This window comes from Podarcis raffonei, chromosome 13 (genome assembly GCF_027172205.1).
Source record: "Podarcis raffonei isolate rPodRaf1 chromosome 13, rPodRaf1.pri, whole genome shotgun sequence".
NCBI lineage: Eukaryota > Metazoa > Chordata > Lepidosauria > Squamata > Lacertidae > Podarcis > Podarcis raffonei.
In genome coordinates, this window is record NC_070614.1 from 1,180,375 (window position 1) to 1,195,878 (window position 15,504).

General features: G+C 44.6%; 1 protein-coding gene across 4 annotated transcripts in view; it reads left to right on the forward strand.

The window, feature by feature from the left end:
- The first annotated feature begins 23 nt into the window (after nucleotides 1-23).
- UBE3B (ubiquitin protein ligase E3B) overlaps nucleotides 24-15,504 on the forward strand; it is a 36,526-nt gene continuing 21,045 nt past the window's right edge. The window contains exons 1-12 of one of the 4 annotated variants that reach the window (XM_053363311.1): nucleotides 24-161; nucleotides 2,280-2,451; nucleotides 2,941-3,055; nucleotides 3,938-3,997; nucleotides 4,321-4,425; nucleotides 4,523-4,619; nucleotides 4,935-5,020; nucleotides 8,194-8,276; nucleotides 8,881-8,986; nucleotides 9,516-9,636; nucleotides 10,612-10,789; nucleotides 11,059-11,228. In XM_053363311.1, coding sequence (XP_053219286.1) covers nucleotides 2,291-2,451; nucleotides 2,941-3,055; nucleotides 3,938-3,997; nucleotides 4,321-4,425; nucleotides 4,523-4,619; nucleotides 4,935-5,020; nucleotides 8,194-8,276; nucleotides 8,881-8,986; nucleotides 9,516-9,636; nucleotides 10,612-10,789; nucleotides 11,059-11,228 — 1,282 coding nt within the window. In that variant the 5' untranslated portion in view covers nucleotides 24-161; nucleotides 2,280-2,290. Of the gene's footprint in view, nucleotides 162-317; nucleotides 335-669; nucleotides 1,001-2,230; nucleotides 2,452-2,940; nucleotides 3,056-3,937; nucleotides 3,998-4,319; nucleotides 4,426-4,522; nucleotides 4,620-4,934; nucleotides 5,021-8,193; nucleotides 8,277-8,880; nucleotides 8,987-9,515; nucleotides 9,637-10,611; nucleotides 10,790-11,058; nucleotides 11,229-15,504 lie in introns of those variants that run through there. The other 3 variants (XM_053363312.1, XM_053363310.1, XM_053363313.1) reach the window with 3 other exon arrangements.

A 15,504-nucleotide genomic window follows, 5' to 3' on the forward strand; every position in this document is an offset into this window, starting at 1 on the left:
GGCCAGCTCCTGGGAGCGCCGCTCGCGACTGGGCAAGTCTAGCCCTCCTTCCATCTCTATGCCTCTTGCGCTCCGGCTGCAGGAGGAGAGGCGGGACTTCCGGGCCAGCGACCGGTTTCTTCCCAAGGGCCGGAAGCGCCGGTGTTTTCCTTGACTCTATGGTCCGTTTCTGGCGGTCCTCCTTGGAGTTCTTTGGGGGGGAAGGGGGGGAGGCGGCCGTTATCGAGGCGACGGAGGAGGAGGAGGCGGAAGGGCAAAGCAGAACAGCGCCTAACAACTAGCGGGTCACACACACACTCTCTATCCCCGTGGGAGCTCCCGACGACCCTGGCAGGTAGGACGCGGCGTTGGCGCCGCCCTCGCTGGCGCGGAGCCGGAGGGTCCTGAGGCGCAGCTCGCGGCGGGGCGAGATTCCAGTGGCTGACCTCCTGCCTCTCCGAATGGCGGCCCGAGAGCTCCTCTGCCTCGGCTAGAGAGAGAGAGAGAGAGAGAGAGAGAGGTGAGGAGGGAAGTGCTGGGTGGGGCAGGGGAGACCGGGAGGAGGAGCGCCCTAGATCCGTTTGGGAGCCCCGCTTTCCGGCCTGCTAGCCGTAAGCCTTTGCCTGGTTCTCTGAATGCGGTGGGCTCGAGCCTCATGCCAGACAGCCACTTCCGCTTCATCCGAGGTTGGGAAAGGCTGAGGGAGATCGTTTTCATTTGATGTTTGGGAAAGTGCTCTGTGTAGTTGTGAAGGAGCAGCTCTCTGCCTGAAAGCTCACCATCTGAATTAAAACATGAATAGAGAAGGTGGCAGCCAAGGGTTCAATTTGCAGGATGCTGTGTTAGGTGGACCCTTTCCTTTTGGAAAAACAGAACTCTGGGTGATGCTAGAAAAGGGGTGCCCAAAATAAAGGATGCCTGTTCAGTAGCTAACCTGACGGTAAGTGAGTAAAGGGATCTCGGCAGAATCCAAGAGGAGTTCTGTTCCCTATTGTGGTAGTGTTGTAGGCAATGCAAGCAGGTGCATCTTCCGGAAATTGTTAATGGAAGTGTGGGACAGATATAAGAACATATTAGAAATGGGAGTCCCACACTGGTTATCCCCATTAGAGATTATGGGAGTTAAGAAAATTAATATGAGAAATAATTGGATTACTTATGGAGACTTGGTGGTAAAAGAAGATGGGAAATGGAGATTGAAACCATATGAGCAAGTAAAAGAATATGTATTTGATTGGCTGCACTACTATCAGATAAGTAATATGTTTAAAAAGGATATGAAAGAAAGAGGGTATAAAGAAAAAGATTCAAAATTCCAAACAGAAATTGTCAATAATGATTGTAAGATAATTTCAAAAATGTACAAAATTCTATTGGAATGGCACACGATGGACGAGGAAGTCAAAGCAGTAATGATTCATTGGGCCAGAGATTTAGGGTATAGCATAGATTTGGAAGATTGGCAAAAAATATGGAATGAAAACTTGAAGTTTACAGCATGCACTACGCTGAAAGAGAACACTATGAAGATGGTATATAGATGGTATATGACCCCAGCTAAATTAGCAAAAATGTATAAAATCTGTAATAAATGTTGGAAATGCGGGGAGAAGGAGGGTACATTTATACATATGTGGTGGGAGTGCAAAAAAGTGAAGGGATTCTGGGAATTGATTTATAATGAGTTAAAGAAAATGCTGAGATACAGCTTTGTAAAGAAACCAGAGACCTTCCTATTGGGAATAACTAAAAAGGATATAAATAGGAGGGATCGTAAACTCTTCCAATACGCAATAACAGCTGCGAGAATATTGCTGGCCCAAAGGTGGAAGCAGGAGGAACTTCCAAATATGGAAGAATGGAGAGCAAAATTAACAAACTTTGCAGAACTTGACAAATTAACTGGGAAAATCAGACTTCAGAGAGATCATAAGTTTTTAGAGGACTGGGGAAAATTTAGAGATTATTTGAAAACTGTATGTGAGGAAAACACAACGCTAGTGTGTTTCAAAGAAGCTTTGTGAAAAAAATAAGGAATATTGCAAAAATGTGAAAGAGGATGGAAAAATGTATTAAAATGGTGATACTATAATTAAGGAATGTGTAGATAGGAATTTAAGTATGGATGATTGTCAGAAGAGTTGAGGGAGGTCCAATAAGTTAAAATATGTGATGTCTAAAATTGTATGATTGGAGATATTATGGAAAAATTTCTTTTTTTCTTTTAATAAATATTATCAAAAGCAAGCAGGTGCGGCACAGCTTTCCCAGCTGTCCTTCCCCTCTCCTTCTGTTGCCAGAGACCTCCAAAATGTTCAGCGCAGCCCAGTTGTCTAAGGCCCAGTTCCTTGACAAGGCGCGCCAGGCGCGTGAGGAGCGCCGGGAGCTGAAGGAGCGTGAGCGAGCAGCAATGCAGATCCAGGCCCTTGTCCGAAGGTTCTTGTGCCGCTGTCGTTTGCAGCGGGAAATCAGGTGCGTGCAATGCGTGTGCAGGTGCTGGGTGGATTTGGCTTTTGGCCTCTGGGGACTGAAGCCTTTTGCCAGTGGCCATGCCAGTGCTGGCTCCCAGGGTCCCTTGTCTTCGATGAGGGGGGTGCTGTAAGATCCAAATCCTCTTCTGCTGCCTTTGAACTTTTTGGATCCTCTGAGCAAAGTGAGCGTGGCATTGCTCTTGGGGCATTGGTGGGCCCTTTGCCTCTCTAGGGCGCTGGCAAATTCCTGAACCTCCTACCCAGTGTAGCAAGGGAGTCAGTCATTGTGTGTGGGCATCTTGACCTGTTCTGCCATGTATGCTCTGAGCCGATCTGCAGCTCCTTCTGCTGCCTCTTTCCAGAGGAAAGAACCTGAACAGTGTTGCCATTTGTCATAGAAGGGGGGGGGAATCCTACCTCACCTGCACACACCAGCCTTTCTCAAATTACATTGTACCTTTTCTTTTGGACTTTCCTTTGTGCTCCCCAGGAGAGAAGTGGATGACTTTTTTGATGCAAATGGGCCTGGCAAGAAGACAGCACTTTCGATCTTCAAAATATCCCGGAAGCTGCTCTTTGTTTTCAGGTGCCAAGATGACAAAGAGGTACTACTGCTTTGCTGAAGGTCTCCTCGTTGCGTGCTATTTATTCTTGATGCTAGGGGTGGGGCTGTTCCAGTCACAGAATGGGGAGGGAGAATTTTCTGGAACAATGTGAGCTTGGACAGAAACTACTTACTGCAGCAGCAGATTCTGCCTACTTCCAGGCTTGCCCGAATTCTGAAAATGATCCTGAGCCCCAGAGTCTCTGCAGGGGCAAATATGTGTTCCATAGGAGAACTGTTGCATTTTTCAAGAGGTAAGCTGAGCCCAAAAACACATATCCATAGAAAGAACTGCTGCTGTCCCTTTGTGTGAGTTTTCCACCTGGGATATATCTCCTTTTGTAGGAGTCCTGGGTCATTCTGCTATTTTTTTATGTTCCAAATGATTGAGTGAACCAACTGACACAATGCAGAGTTCCCTATCCTTGGAGCAGGGATGTCCCCACCTGTGATCCTCCAGAGGCTGCTGGACTCCCAACTCCCATAATTCCTGACCATCAGCCATGCTGGTGGGGCTGGTGGGAGTTGGAGTCCAGCAACATCTTGAGGGCCACAGATTCCCCATCCCTAATCTAGAGGGAGGATGCTGCTCTGAAAGAGTAACTGCACTGGAGACCAGTCAGTGCATGAGCCTCATGCTCTGCTTAGGGACTGTACGGCAGCATTAGACTGGCCATTAGGAGAACAGGATGCCGGACTAGGTGGGCCATTGGCCTCATCCAGCAGGGCTGCTCTTACGCTCTTGAGCAAAAGACAACCTTTGGATTGTAAGAGTGAAGTCTGTTTACTGGATATAATGGAAAGCACTGCTTTGCAGGAACCATTGGATTGAGGCAACAAAATGATTATAATTTCATATTAACTCACCTGCTTTTCATTGCAGAGATTTGAAAAGTTGTGCCGCTGTATCCTTAACAGTATGGATGCTGAAAATGACCCTAAGGTGAGCTAAAGTCACTTTTCATAGACTTTAACATGAGAGTGTGTGCATATTTTTTCCATAAAATATCCCCAAGAGCAGGTGGAGATTTTTTTAATTCCATAAGCATATGCTGGAGCATTGCTGGCCAGTGTTTCATGAGAAACGTGAATATTTGTGGTTGTTCTAAAACAACCAATGTCAGAGGCCTCCCTGCCACATACACACTGCAGCTCTGAATTATGGGGTGACAATGCTTTGTTCTGCATTTTCCCAGTCCAGCGACTGAATGATGGCCTCTCCCTCCCCTCCCACAGTTATCATGGTCTTTTGTCACTTGCCCACAGGTGTGGTATGTGTCCCTTGCACTTTCGAAGGAGCTCACACTGATGTGGATTAAGCAGGTCAAGGATGTGCTGTGGCTTTGCTGTGAGTTTCTGAAGCTGCTTAAGGTATGGACTGACTTGGCTGTCTGTTTTGTGTGTGTTTTCACTGGTCTGTCACCATTCCAGACTTCCATTTCATGTCTCTGGCGGTTTTTTCCCCCAGCCAGACATATTGCAAGACTCTAAGCTGGTGAATCTGCACCTCACAATGCTGGTGACATTTACGGACACTTCCACTTGGAGAATCCTGAGGGGGAAAGGTAGGTGTGTCGAGTTCCAAAATGACAAGGCTTTTTTCTACTTGCTGTGGAATCTTGTCAGCTTCTCAAAGATGAGTGATGGATGGCACTGTTTCTGCCTTGCCTGCAGAAGAAAGTGCCTGCTCAGCATCTGTTTTGTTCACAAAGTATGCAGTACAGAGATAGAGATACTTGAAGTAACTTCCAAGGTTTTGGGCTTTAAGGTTGGCATTAGATGCCCACTTAATTTTGAATTATAAGACCAGCAGTTTGCCCCATAGTGTATGATTTAGCTGCAGTTGCCAGCTGTCTCCTTCTGTGGTGTTCCTCTTGCAGGAGAAAGTCTTCGGCCTGCCATGAACCACATCTGTGCAAATATCATGGGACACCTGAATCAAAAGGGATTTTATTCCGTTCTCCAGGTTTGTTGTGCTTGGTGTAGGGGGTCTTAGTTTTTGTGTGAGATTATGTATATTTGTATCTGCTCAAAGAGAAAATAAATGATGGTTAACAGTGTATATGTTTTGTTTTGTATTAATATTCACCTCAGCTTGTGGAACTAGCTATTCTTTAAAACGAGTTCTGTTTGCTACTCCCCTAGTTGCCTTCTTAAGTAATTCTGAGAGCTCATGGTAGATCATGGCATGGCATCTCCAACAACAGCTCCTACCTGGGCTGAGAGAGGTGAATGTCTCTAAAACCTCATGGCTGAGCCAGAGTTTTAACCTGTGTGCTCCCCATCCAGTACCTGCTGTGTCTGCAGCGCTGTCCTGGCTCTGAGTGCTCCACAGTAGGCTTTGAAACTGATGCTACTCATTGGTGAAGTGCAAGAACAGCTCATAATCTTTGTGCGCTGATCTGTGAGTTTGCTCCATAAATATTTTTTTCTGAGAAAGCATTCAGTACAATTCTCCACTTGGTGACAGTGATGTGCTTTATCCTGCTTTCTAGAATAGCTCTTTTAACTCACATAGTTGATCTCCAGGCAAAGCGAGCCCAGTGGCTGCATTGGGGTTGAGCTCTGTCTGCCATGTTTTTATTAGTTACATTAGGGTATCATCTTCAGGGGACTGTTGGAGAGCCATAAGCTACTCCTGTCAGAAGTCTGGAATCTATAAGTTGTGCTTTCTAACAGTTGCCCCTCATATAGACACCCATATGGAGCTCCCTCCCACAGGAGGCAGTGATTGCCAGCAGCTTGGCTTTAAAAAGGATTAACAGATTCATGGAGGAGAGGGCTATCGATGGCTCCTTGCCACAGTGGCTAAGCTCTGCCTCTGCAGCTGGAGGCAGCAATGCTTCTGAATCCCAGTTTCTGGAAACGGTAGGAGGATCCTGTTTCCCATAATGAAGATATGCTTGGCCACTGTGAGAACAGGATGCTGGTCTAGATTTACCTCTCTTTCAAATCAGAACCAGTGAAGGTCCTGTGTGAGTGTCTGGAGGGGGTTGGAGGATGGATGGCAGCTAACAGATTGAGGTTGAATCCTGACAAGACAGAAGTACTGTTTTTGGGGGACGGGGCAGGTGGGTGTGGGGGACTCCCTGGTCCTGAATGGTGTAACTGTGCCCCTGAAGGAACAGGTGCACAGCCTGGGAGTCATTTTGGACTCACAGCTGTCCATGGAGGCACAGGTCAATTCTGTGTCCAGGGCAGCTGTCTACCAGCTCCATCTGGTACGCAGGCTGAGACCCTCCCTGCCCGCGGACTGTCTTGCCAGAGTGGAGCATGCTCTGGTTATCTCCCGCTTGGACTACTGCAATGCGCTCTATGTGGGGCTACCTTTGAAGGTGACCCGGAAACTACAACTAATCCAGAATGCGGCAACTAGACTGGTGACTGGGGGCGGCTGCCAAGACCATATATCTTGAAAGACCTACATTGGCTCCCAGTATGTTTCCGAGCATAATTCAAAATGTTGGTGCTGACCTTTAGAGCACTAAATGGTCTCGTCCCAGTATACCTGAAGGAGCGCCTCCACTCCCCTCATTCACCCTGGACATTGAGGTCCATCTCTGAGGGCCTTCTGGTGGTTCCCTCACTGCGAGAAGTGAAGCTACAGGGAACCAGGCAGAGGGCCTTCTCGGCAGAGGTACCCGCCCTGTGGAACACCCTCCCACCAGATGTCAAGAAAATAAACAACCAGCTGACTTTTAGAAGACATCTGAAGGAAAGCTTTTAATGTTTAACAGACCACTGTATTTTAATATTTTGTTGGAAGCTGCCCAGAGTGGCTGGGGAAACCCAGCCAGATGGGCGGGGTATAAATAATAAATAATAAACAACAACAACAACAACAACAACAACAACAATAATAATAATTGTTATTATTATTAGAAGAAGAAGAATTGGCCTGATCCAGCAGACTTTTCTTATGTTGTTGAATCTTGGCTGCACCTTCTGACTTCCGGAGCTTTTGGCAGGGTTGGGGTTGGAGATAAATGACAACCAACACCAGAAACTTGTAAGGGAGGCTCCTCTCTCTCTCTCTCTCTCTCTCTCTCTCTCTCTCTCTCCTCCTCCTCCTCCTCCTCCTCTAACATACAGGGGTACCTTGGTTCTCAAACTTAATCAGTCTGTTCTGAAACCAAAGCATTCCAAACGAAGATGCACTTTCCCATAGAAAGTAATGCAAAATGGATTAATCCATTCCATACAATTAAAAACAACCCCTAAAACAGCAATTTAACATGAATTTTACTATCTAATGAGACCATTGATCCATAAAATGAAAGCAATAGACTCGGCTGCAATCTACTACCGAGCATAAAAAACTGGCAGTGATCTACCCATTGTCATTGGGGGGATGAGCGTGCGGGGCGCATGAAGAGGGAGTTCAAGTGGGGGGAAAGGAAAGGGAGGCAAAAGTTCTCTCTCTGAGGAGCAAGGTGGCTTCTCCCCCCCCCAGCTTTTCTGGATCCCTTCCCCCCCACACCCAGCGCCCCTTCCTCACCTTCAGGGCTGGCAAAAGCAGCCCCCGTCACTTGGGTGCGTTTTCCTCACTGAAAAACTCTTACTGCAGCAGTGGCACCTGCATCCTGCCCGCCAGGCTGTCCCGCACCCAGTGAGGGGATGCTGTGGCAGTCACTTCTGGGGCCGAGCAGCTTCGCATTCCCTAACTCAGTGCCGGCTGCAGCAGCAAAATCCGGAAGCCGAGGGGGTTGTTGATGTGGCGGCCCCCTTCTTGGCTTCCAGATTTTGCTGCCGTGGCTGGCGCTGAATTATGGAAGGCTGTGCCAAGCAGACAAGTGATGTCGCTGCCTCCCCGTGCCGCTGGGTCCCTCTGCAGCACCAGCCACCCCATCCTCCGGTACTAGGTGTTGCCAGTGGCCGGCGCTGAGTAGGGGAAGCCCAGGTCGGGTGGCAAGCGAGCGGGCAACGGAAGTGTAGCACTCAAAACGGAAGTGCACCCCCAAACTGAGTACGTTCAGGTTCCAAAAAAAGTTTGAAAACCGGAACACTCATTTCCGGTTTTGAAGCGTTCAGGTTCCAAATAGTTTGTGAAGTAATCTGTTTGAAAACCGAGGTACCACTGTATTGCAGCACACTGACAATTCTTGACATCCTTTCAGCTTCTTCGTTCTTCTTTTTCAGATTTTGCTGACAAATGGCTTGGCAAGGTCAAGACCTTCCCTCTCCAAAGGCACTTTAACGGCAGTCTTTTCTCTTGCGTTGCGGTAAGTCAATAGGCCAAGTTATTACTCTTCAGTAAAGCAGCTTTAAATAAATGCATGTGTGGGTTTATTTCTTCCCCATTGCATCACCCTGAATTTACAAGTAAGTAGTCCCTTCCTCTGGATTTTATTTTTATTATGGCAGTCAGGGAGGCATTATTTCATCAATTCTGTTGTAAACCCACAACTTTCCCCATTTCAAGAAAGACTTGAATAACTTGCCAGCGCAAGAGTAACTTGCTAAGCAGGGAGCTGGTTCCAAGGTGAACTTGTTCTTTGGAACATGCCCGCAATCTGGAGTTAAAAATTAAATTCATAAAATATGTTGAGAGAAAAATGAAGCACACATTTGAGTCATCAGAAGAGCCCTGCAGCAGGATCAAGCCAAAGGGGGCCCATCCATCTAGTCTACCATTTTCTTCCCCAGTGGCCAGCCGATGCCTCTTTGGGGAAGCCCACAAACATCCCCCAAAAGGTACTTCCAGAGTCATTGTCTTTCTTGCTAAGACTTTGCTTTCCTTACTACGGGAGTGGCTGTTCTTGTCTCCGTGTGCAGAAAACTTATGCTTCTCTTCTCTCCTCCCTTACGGTATTTTTCTCTCCCCAGCCCTGTGGTTGCGGCTCAGTTTTCTGACAATCTCTTACGATCCTTTTTGATCCACATCATATCCGTGCCTGCTATAGTCACCCATCTTGCTACGCTTACTCCTGAGGTAGGCGATCCCTCAAATGGCGCAAGTGAGAGACAGACTATTGGAGGGGGCACATTTGTTTTGCTTTGCTAAGATCTCGCAGTGCTGCTGTGCTAGACGGGGAGGAGGTGTCCAATTTAGGCAGAGGGTTAGTAGACCATTGAAAGTGGCTTTGTGAGCCAGAATTGGCCCACCGGCCACAGATTCATCTACCCTTGATTTATATTACCTCTGTCATTCTTACAACGTACCTGTAACATGAGGCCAATATTATTATTATCCTGTTTAGATGGAGGTGCTGAGGATGGCAGAATATTATAGTGTAGTGTTGGTGGGAAAATGGGTGTTTGTACTTTGCTGTGGAAAGAAAATAGAACTTTATTTGCCTCTTCCTAACTTGGGCATAGGTAAAACTACTTGAGTGCATCACAACACTGTTTTACTGACCGAATCAAAGCAAAGATGCTTTGGGAACTGTGTTTGACTGATAAGCCTGAGGTACAAGTGTATTTAAATAAAGGAAGCTATAAAAAGTTTGCTTTCCTTTCAGCGTTTGGCAGTGATAGAATCGCAGGACCTCCTGCGCAAATTCATACTGTTCTTGAGCCGCGAAGAGCTGTGCAGGGACGTCTGTGTGTGTTTAGAAGGGAGCCACACGCTCTGCCTTCTAGGTAAGCAAAGCTGCTTCCTCTCTTAGTGCTGCCCCTGGCCAAGGATATGTGAATAAAGCTGTGTGGCTAGAGCGTCTCTGTGGGGGAGGCCACACAGAAGGATGCACCTGACCTCTGCAGTGTTGGCACAAGGCCACCTGAAATGTGGCTGTAAAATGATGCTTCCTGAGAATTTTCCAAAATATTTTTAGAAATCAAATTTCTGTTCCTTTATGGCAGTGAAGATATGCCATGTGGGCAGTGTGTTGGTGAGCTATCAAAAGCTAGAAGTGTAGCTCCAAAGGTACTGCCACGGTCAGAGGGCAGAGGAGTAATGACAATTTTATTTGCTTAGATGTGATTGAAGGGCTGTGATCGCAGGGCTTAGTATTATGGGAAGTGCTGTGGATCAGTGCCAGTGCAAATATGGAGCTAGTTCAGACATATTTTGGAGGACAACTTAGATGTGAGCCATAAAAGACAGTCAAATGTGAGCCACAAATCTGGCTTTTAATTTCCCAGCATCCAATGCAAATAAAGAAACAGGCAAGGGAAAATAGTTTTTCTTATCCTCCAAACTCACATGATGTAACAAAATGTTTCATGTGGCTAAACTCGGGTACATTTTTTTCACGAGGATCTTTATAGAGAGGACCCTGGGGAGCATAATGAACAACGTCCTCTGTGATCTTTTTACACAGAGGCACTTGGCATAGCACGAAGAAGAACAAAACATGCAAATTTGTTTAGAAATTACAGAAACAAGAGTCACTGACAACCAGCTATTCCCTGCTAAGGATTCCAGCCACTTCATTTGATTCTCCTCTCCCCCCCCCCCCCGCCTGCCCCCCTCCTGTTTGTCAGCATTCGATGGCCACTGAGTATCCTCTGTCCTTCCTGGGTTGTTTGGAGTTGTCTCCCAGCTCTTGAGGCTCCCCTTCCTTGCTATTTCCCTCTTCCATCAGTTCAAGCGCTGCTGCTGCTGCTCTTTTCCAGGCAACCTTGTCTACTTGGGCTCCTTGAATGACAAGGTGCTGGAGGAGGAGACAGCCCATTTTGTGAGCGTCCTGATTCAGATGCTCTCCTACTGCCAGAAGTACGTTTCTCAGAAGAAGTCCAACCTCACACACTGGCACCCTGTGCTTGGCTGGTTCTCCCAGACAGTGGATTACGGGTAAGCGTCACTCTTGGTGGGCAGGGGCGGGGGGGAAAGAGGGTCTGTAGATCAATGGGAGGAGACCCACCCTATGCACCAGCTCCCCTACATCAAAGGATCACACCACAGCTGATAGGAAAGATCTCTCTCTGCCTGAAATCCCCACCCCAGCCCTGGGAGCTGCTGAGAATTCCAGACAGTTCTGCTTGCTGGTCACCTAGAGCATGAAGCCCTCCCTGCTGTGTGTCCTGTGCCTCATTTCCTTGGTCTGTCCTCCCCTGTCCTAGCTTGAACGAGTCGATGCCTCTCCTCACAAAGCAGCTGCAGCACCTGTGGGGCGCCCACCTGATCCGCATCCTCTTCAGTGACGTCCTGAGCAAGAAGCTTCTGGAGAACCAGGATGCAGCTCGCCTGCCAGTGCCGACCACTTCTCCACAAAACAGCCTGCCCATGAAGAGTGAGTCCATCCAGCGGCCCTCTCAGGCTTCGATCCTGGACCCTTATTCTGGAGAAAGTTGGGCTGGGGTTTCTATTTTTTGCCCCATTTAATTTTAGTTTTGCATCTAGAATAGTTTAGAAAAGCCTCTTACCCTGGGAGGCCTAGCAGACCTCTGCTGGTTCTCCTTGGGCGCCACGGCTCCTGCTGAGGGCCTTTTCCTCTGCTACACCCAACCAGCAGGGTTTCCCCAGTGTATTTTTGCACAGGCCTCTCTGGGTCAGGGAACAACTTCCTGGAGGATCCCTCTTGGTGAGAGCTGCGCCTCACTGTTCTCATGGAACGCTAGAATTGTGGAGTTGGAAGGGGCCCAAGGGGTCTTCTAGTCCAACTAGTCCTGCATTGCAGGAGTTCCTGACAGGTGGCCGTCCTGTTTAAAGGCCTCTAATGAAGGAGAGCAAGCCACCTTCTGAGGGAGTCTGTTCCAATGTCAAACAGCTCTTACCCACAGAAAGTTATTTCTAATGTTTGGTTGGAATTTCCTTTCTTGCAATTTGTTTTTTTTTTTTTTAAGTTTAAAAATGCTTTAGTTACAAACTCTTCAAAGGTCCGATTCATTTTTTTTTAATAAAATATTTATTAGGGTTTTACAAAAAACAGAGATTTACAGAATAAAAAGAGAACAAGAAAAAGAAGAAAAAAGGAGAAATACAAAAAATACAAAAAAATACATAGAAAGAAAAAAAATACAAAATACAAAAAACAACTAAGTAGAAAAAATTAAAAACAAATCCATTTTTTTTATATCTTTAAGCTCGTTTGCTTGTTTCCTTGACCTCCTCACACCTCCCTTTTTTGTATTCCCGTTCACATAGTCAGTTCAGCAAATCCTTACGCTCTTTCATTTATCTTAACTCTATATCTTAACATATTATAACTATATATTTTCATCCATTATCAATCCATTTTTACATGTTCTTATTAGCCTTTTTGCTAATGCCACTTAATTTCAATCCAACATCATTTTAACATTCATTAATTTTACAATATTTCTGCACATAGTGTTTAAATTTCTTCCAATCTTCTTCCACCAACTCTTCTCCCTGGTCTCGGATTCTGCCAGTCATTTCTGCCAGTTCCATATAGTCCATCACCTTCATCTGCCACTCTTCCAAGGTGGGTAGATCTTGTGTCTTCCAATACTTTGCAATGAGTATTCTTGCTGCTGTTGTAGCATACATAAAGAAAGTTCTATCCTTCTTTGGCACCAATTGGCCGACTATGCCCAGGAGAAAGGCCTCTGGTTTCTTCAAGAAGGTATATTTAAATACCTTTTTCATTTCATTATAGATCATCTCCCAGAAAGCCTTAATCTTTGGGCACGTCCACCAAAGGTGAAAGAATGTACCTTTATTTTCTTTACATTTCCAGCATTTATTATTGGGCAAATGATAGATTTTTGCAAGCTTGACTGGTGTCATGTACCACCTGTATACCATTTTCATAATATTCTCTCTTAGGGCATTACATGTCGTAAATTTCATACCTGTGGTCCACAACTGTTCCCAGTCAGCAAACATAATGTTATGTCCAACATCTTGTGCCCATTTAATCATAGCAGATTTAACCGTTTCATCCTGGGTGTTCCATTTCAACAGCAAGTTATACATTCTTGAAAGTATCTTAGTTTTGGGATCTAACAGCTCTGTTTCCAATTTTGATTTTTCCACCTGGAAGCCATTTTTTTTGTCCAAATTGTAAGCCTCCCTTATTTGATAGTAGTGAAGCCAGTCTCACACTTTGTCTTTTAATTTCTCAAAACACTGCAATTTCAATTTGTCTTCTTCTTGCTCCAAAATTTCCCAAAATTTTGGCCATTTGGCCTCCATATTGAGCTTTTTCTGAGCCTTTGCTTCCATCGGTGACAACCACCTTGGGGTTTTATTTTCAAGTAAGTCTTTATATCTTATCCAGACATTAAACAATGCTTTCCTGACAATATGGTTTTTAAATGCTTTATGTGCTTTAACCTTGACGTACCACAAATATGCATGCCACCCAAAAACGTTATTAAAACCTTCTACATCCAAAATGTCTGTGTTCTCAAAAAGCAGCCATTCTTTCAACCAGCAGGATGCTGCTGATTAATAATAAAGTTTAAGGTCTGGCAGGGCAAATCCACCTCTTTCCTTTGCATCAGTTAGTATTTTAAATTTTATTCTGGGCTTCTTGCCCTGCCAGACAAATCTAGAAATATCTCTCTGCCACTTCTTGAAACAGTCCATTTTGTCCAAAATTTGCAATGATTGAAACAAAAATAACATTCTTGGCAATACATTCATCTTTATAACAGCTTCAAATTTGACCATATTTCTAAGTCTTTTTTCACTTCTGACCAACATTTCTCATAGTTGTCTTTAAATAAGTTTAAGTTCTTAGCAGTCATATTAACCCCCAGGTATTTTACTTTCTTAACCAATGTTAAACCTGTCTCCTTCTGAAACCTCTCTTTCTCAATCGGTGTTAAATTTTTCTCAAGAACTTTAGTTTTTAACTTATTCAACTTGAATCCTGCCACATGACCAAATTCTTGAATCAGTTCTAATACTCTTTTAGTACTAGATTCTGGCTCCTGTAACGTCAATACTAAGTCATCTGCAAAAGCTTTCAGTTTGTATTGTTTGGCTCCGACCTGTATACCTTTAATCAGACGGTCCCTTCTAATCATATTTAGCAAAACCTCCAGGACCGAAATAAAAAGCAATGGGGAAATTGGGCAGCCTTGTCGTGTACCTTTCTCTATCTTGAATTCCTCTGTCACCACATTATTAACTATTAGTTTAGCCTTTTGTTCTGAATAAATTGCACTTATACCATTTTCAAACCCTTGACCAACCCCCATCCCCTGAAGATTTTTCTTCATAAAACTCCAAGAAATATTATCAAAGGCTTTCTCCGCATCTACAAAGATTAAAACTGCTTTAGTATTAATGTTCACTAGCAACTTCTCCAAAATGTTAATTATATTCCTCGTGTTGTCAGACAAGTGTCTACCTGGGAGAAAGCCAGCTTGGTCCTTATTATGTATCTCTTCCACTAGTACTTTTTTTTAATCTTTTAGCCAAAATATCAGCAAATATTTTGTAATCCACATTGAGCAGGGATATGGAGCGGTAGTTCTTAAGTTGTGTCTTTTCAGACTCAGTTTTCGGTATAAGCGTAATATAGGCTTCCTTCCACGACTCTGGCGCTTTTCCCCCCTCCAAAATTTCATTACAGACCTCCTTTAGTGGTTGAATTATCCAATCCTTCAAGGATCTATAATATTTTGAGGTTAGGCCATCCGGCCCTGGGGATTTGCCCAACTGCATATTCTGGATGGCACCTTCTACCTCCTGTTCTGTAATTTTATAGTTCAACATTAACTTGTTTTCTTGAGAGATTTTTTGTAGTCCATTTGTTTTTAAAAATTGGTCTATATCAAACTCTTTCTGTGGCCCTTATATAACTGTTTAAAATACCTCTGGAAGCATTTTCTAATTTCCACTGGATTCTGGATATTCTTTCCTTCCACTTCCAAATTGGTAATAGTATTGAGCTTTTGTCTTTTTTCATTTGCCAGGCTAACAATTTTCCACATTTATTAGCCGATTCAAATGTCCTTTGTCTCATTTGTTTAATTTTCCATTCAATTTCCTGATTCATCATCTTCATATATTGCACTTGATATAACTTTATATCTCTCAGAATCTCTTGTGACTTTGGTTTTGCTCTCAGTTTCTTCTTACCCTCTTTTATTTTTTCCAAAATTTTATCTTTTTTCTCATTTTGAACTCTCTTCTTTATTGCATTCTGTTGAATCAGAAACCCCCTCATAACTGCTTTACTTGCATCCCAGATTACTCTTTTTTCAATATTGGTGTTCAAATTTATCTCAAAATAGTCTCTCAAGGTTTTTTTGGGCCTTCTTGATAACCTCTTGATCTCTAAACAAGGTGTCATTCATCCTACATCTGAAGGAACCGGTTGGTGTTAATTTCATCTCCATTTTCACAGCATTATGGTCGGAGCAAGTTTTAGGGCAAATTTCCACTTTTCGAGTCTTAGGTGCCAGTCCTCTAGTTATCCAGATTTGGTCAATTCTTGTCCATGTCATTTTGGCTTCAGAAAAGAAGGTTCCCTCTCTACCCAAGGGATTCTTAGTTCTCCAAATGTCAATCAAATCCATATTGTCAGTCAGTTCAAAAAAGGTTTTTGGTAGTCTGCCATCTCTTGTAACTACCTGTCTCTGCGACTT